Source organism: Gopherus evgoodei, unplaced genomic scaffold (genome assembly GCF_007399415.2).
Source record: "Gopherus evgoodei ecotype Sinaloan lineage unplaced genomic scaffold, rGopEvg1_v1.p scaffold_31_arrow_ctg1, whole genome shotgun sequence".
Lineage (NCBI taxonomy): Eukaryota > Metazoa > Chordata > Testudines > Testudinidae > Gopherus > Gopherus evgoodei.
The window spans coordinates 6547103-6551443 of NW_022059983.1; the positions used below are offsets into that span (position 1 = coordinate 6547103).

A 4341-nucleotide genomic window follows, 5' to 3' on the forward strand; every position below is an offset into this window, starting at 1 on the left:
GGCTCTGACATCTGGATTTGAGGTGGCAATTCAAGCCACACCCTGGATACTGAAAGAGGAGCCTGATTCTCAGCCCCGTGAGAGCGACACAGCCTTTGTGAATCCTCTCCCTCCAGCATCTCTCAAGCCAATTCCCGTGGCCACGATTGGCTCCTCGTCAGAACTGCTCCAAAGTCAGAATTTCTGCTCCATGGGAAATGTGGATATTCTGAAAATTGGTTTTGTTCTGAATCAGGATGAAAATCAAAAATAAATTCTACAATTTCCCCATGAAACAAAATCATTGGGAAAAACTATTGTGGTTTGCGACTGATTGGAACATTCTTGTTCAATAACATTTTTTAAAAGATCTGATCAAATAAACTCCAATATAATCAATTTGAATAAAATAAAATCTGATAAAATCCAATAAAATAAATGCAAAATGTTTCCTTCTGGTTTTAACTTTTACAAACTTTAAAAGTCAATATAATAAAATATGCAATAAAATCCAATACGTTTCCTTCTGATATTGATTTTAAAAAAATTCAACATAATTGAAATGTTTCCTTCCACTATTGACTTTTTTAAAATTTAAACAAATCCAGTGAAATAAAATTCAATAAAATCAAAATGTTTCTTTCCAACACTGACTTTTTTGAAATCAAAACCAACCAACAAAACAAAAAAATCCAAGAAAATAAAACTGATAAAACCAAACCGTTTCCTTCCAATTTTGACCATCTACAAATTGTTAAAAATTGAAAACGACCAACCAGAAAACAAATTTTGAACCCAGACATCCAAACGCTCGTAGCAAAATGGGATTTTTTTCCTTAAATATTTTTCCCCAATGCACATTTTTGTGGCAATTTCCCACACACCGTTCCGATTCCAACAAGAGGTCATTTTCCGACAGAAGGCTGCTTCGCTGGGAAAGTCGCCCCCAACCTCTGCCTCCTGCAATCCCCTGGGCCGTGGTTACCCTACGGGGTGTTAGTGGTGTAGCTAGGTCACCATGGCGATACTGGCCTAACCCTGTAGCGTAGACGCACCCAACAGCGATGGAAGAGGTTGGCCATCGCCATAGGAACGTAACCTCCCAAGTGACGGTAGCTGTGTTAACGAAAGGTTCCTTCCATCAGCCTAGCGGTGTCTACACCAGGGTTATGTCAGCCTAGCCACAGAGGGTCATTCCCGCCCCCCAGCAACGTGGCTCCGATGACCTACATTTGATGTATAGACCAGGCCTTGGTTTTCACAATCCCACACCACAGCTGGAAGGAGACACAGCCCCCACCTCACCATGGGGAGCACATGGTGCCCATCCCATCAGCGCAGGAGACCACCACTGCGCCAGCCATCATCCTGCCCCGCAGGCCACCCCGCTCCCCTCCTGGGCACCTCCTCCCTCAACGCTCTGCTGAGGTCCAACCATGGTCGCACGTCCCTCCCAGGCCACCCACAATGCACCTCGCTCTCCAGGGAGCTGTGGGGTCCTGGTATTATCTGATCCCACCGGGAGTCCTCCCAGCCCTGGCCCCCCCACGGAGCTGGTGTGGGGATGGAGGGGGGTTATTGCTCTGTTAAGGGAGCCCCAAGGGGCCCGGTGAAGGGACAGAGGTGGAATTAGAAAGGGGGAGAGGGATAGAAGTAGGAGAGGGCTGGGGGTGGAGGCACAAAGCTGCCAGCAGCCCCCCTCACCTAGCAGGGCCCCTCCCTCAGTCATAGAGGAACCCGGGATCAGGGGGATCACAAGGCCCCCCCTCCTCCTCCATCCTGTATGCGGCCTCCAGCACCCGCTGGGCGTCCCTGGCGAAGTCCTCCAGGGCGCTGTGCAGCAGGAAGTAGGCGGCCACAAAGGAGATGCCGCCGGCCACCAGGTTCTCCAGCAGCGGCAGGCGGGCACGGGCCAGGCGGGCGGCCGCCTGCCCACAGAGCGCGGCCTGGCTCAGCACGTCCCTCACGGCCGCCGGGGAGAGCTCCCGGGCCAGCTCCGAGCGCACCTGTGCCCACAGCCACTGCGGGGACCTGGCACCCGCCCGGGCCAGCACCCCCAGGGACTTCTCATCCAGGCCGAAGCTGCGGCGGTAGGAGCCCAGCGTCTCCACCAGCATGGGCACATTGAGCTGCAGCGGGAGCCCCGGCAGCGCCGAGACCAGGGATGCCAGCAGGGCCTTTTTCCAGATGTGTCGCCGCAGCGTCTCCTTCCGGCGCCCCACGGCCTCAGCCGTCAAAGCCGGCAGGGCCAGGAGCAGCGCGTGGCGCTTGTGCCCGGCTAGCTCCTCCGCCAGCGTGGCCTGCAGCCGCGGGAAGTCGAAGCGATGCAGCTGGAAGGCAGAGAGCAGGAAAACCCGTGGGGCTGCCACGCCTCCCTTCTCCAGCTGGCGGGCGCAGTCCGCGCGGATCTCGCCCAGCACCTGGCCCTCCTGGAAGCGGCCCGGTCGGCGCCGGCGGGACGCCCGCAGGTCCTGATCCACCTTGGTGCGGATGAAGTAGAAGGGCCTGCCCGCGGCGGCCAGGGCCTGGGCCAGCTGGGCGTGGCTCTCCCGGAACCGCTCCGAAGCCACCAGGAGGAAGAAATCGAAGCGCATCAACCCCACCTGCTCCAGGTACCGCTCAGCCCGGAAGGTGGGGGTGCCGGTGCCAGGGAGATCCCAGAGCCGGACACTGGGGAGGCTGGGGTGGGGGTAGGGCGTGGGCTCGGCGGTGGTCTCCACAACGCCGGTGGGGGCGGCACGGGGGTCTGAGTCGCTCAGGCCACGGAGGGCGTTGACCAAGGTGGATTTGCCGGCGCCGGATTCGCCTGTCACAGCGATGTCCAGAGTGGCAGAGTCCAGCGAATCCAGCAGGGTTTGGACCTGGCTGGAAACCTCCAGCACCACACGGGATTGGATCAGGGAGCCCATCTCGGTCAGGTCCTGCTCCCGCAGCTCCAGGCTCTGCATGGCGGAGGAGCTGGCTTGGAAAAGGGCGAGGATTGAGGTTTCTCCCACTAGACTCCACTCCCCTCCCAGAGCCAGGGAGAGAACCCAGGAGTCCAGGCTCACAGCCCCCCCGCTCTAACCACTAGACCCCACTCCCCTCCCAGAGCCAGGGAGAGAACCCAGGAGTCCGGGCTCCCAGCCCCCCCGCTCTAACCACTAGACCCCACTCCCCTCCCGGAGCCAGGGAGAGAACCCAGGAGTCCGGGCTCCCAGCTCCCCCTGCTCTAACCACTAGACCCCGCTCCCCTCGCAGAGCCGGGGAGAGAACCCAGGAGTCCAGGCTCCCAGCCCCCCCTGCTCTAACCACGAGACCCCACTCCCCTCCCGGAGCCGGGGAGAGAACCCAGGAGTCCGGGCTCCCAGCCCCCCCGCTCTAACCACTAGACCCCACTCCCCTCCCAGAGCCAGGGAGAGAACCCAGGAGTCCGGGCTCCCAGCCCCCCCGCTCTAACCACTAGACCCCACTCCCCTCCCGGAGCCAGGGAGAGAACCCAGGAGTCCGGGCTCCCAGCTCCCCCTGCTCTAACCACTAGACCCCGCTCCCCTCACAGAGCCGGGGAGAGAACCCAGGAGTCCAGGCTCCCAGCCCCCCCTGCTCTAACCACGAGACCCCACTCCCCTCCCAGAGCCGGGGAGAGAACCCAGGAGTCCTGACTCCCAGGCCCTCCTGCTCTAACCACTAGACCCCGCTCCCCTCCCGGAGCCGGGGAGGGAACCCAGGAGTCCGGGCTCCCCACTCACAGCATTTCTCCGGAGGCTCCAGGGAGCTGTTGGCGGTTTCGCTCCAACCCCGGGAACGGGGAGGGGGAAACAGAAAGCGAAAGGCCCAGGCCGGCGGCCGGGGGAGGAGCCCAGGGCCGGATTAAGAGCAGCCGCCTGCACATCAGCACCGGGCCAGCAGCCCGGCTGGCACCGCACCAGGGCTCCTCCCCCGCAGGGCCGGCGGCTCTAGCCACTTCTCTGCCCCAAGCACGGCGGCCTCCCGGCAACCGGCAGAGCCCCCCGCGGCCTGCCGCCCCAAGCACACGCCTGGCGCGCTGGGGCCTGGAGCCGGCCCTGCTCCCCCGCAGCCCTGCCGGTGCCCCTCACTCCCGACCTGCAGCCCCCCGCTAGCCCCAGGCTCCCCCCCAGCCCTGCCGGTGCCCCTCACTCCCGACCTGCAGCCCCTACCAGCCCAGCCCTGACCCCCCAGCCCTGCCGGCGCCCCTCACTCCCGACCCGCAGCCCCTGCCAGCCCAGCCCTGCCCCCCCAGCTCTGCCAGTGCCCCTCACTCCCGACCTGCAGCCCCTGCCAGCCCAGCCCTGGGCTCCCCCCCCAGCTCTGCCGGTGCCCCTCACTCCCGACCTGCAGCCCCTGCTAGCCCCAGGCTCCCCC

The 4341-nt window shown here is 61.5% G+C and overlaps 1 protein-coding gene across 1 annotated transcript; it reads right to left on the reverse strand.

Annotated features, from left to right (window-relative positions):
- Nucleotides 1-623: 623 nt before the first annotated feature.
- On the reverse strand, nt 624-3813 carry LOC115640601 (interferon-inducible GTPase 5-like). The gene is made up of 2 exons (XM_030543484.1): nt 3708-3813; nt 624-2937 (listed from the first exon to the last, which is right to left on the reverse strand). Exons 1-2 carry the CDS (start codon nt 3710-3712, stop codon nt 1701-1703), a joined length of 1242 nt encoding a protein of 413 aa, XP_030399344.1. The 5' UTR covers nt 3713-3813; the 3' UTR covers nt 624-1700.
- Between the last annotated feature and the right edge of the window lie 528 nt (nt 3814-4341).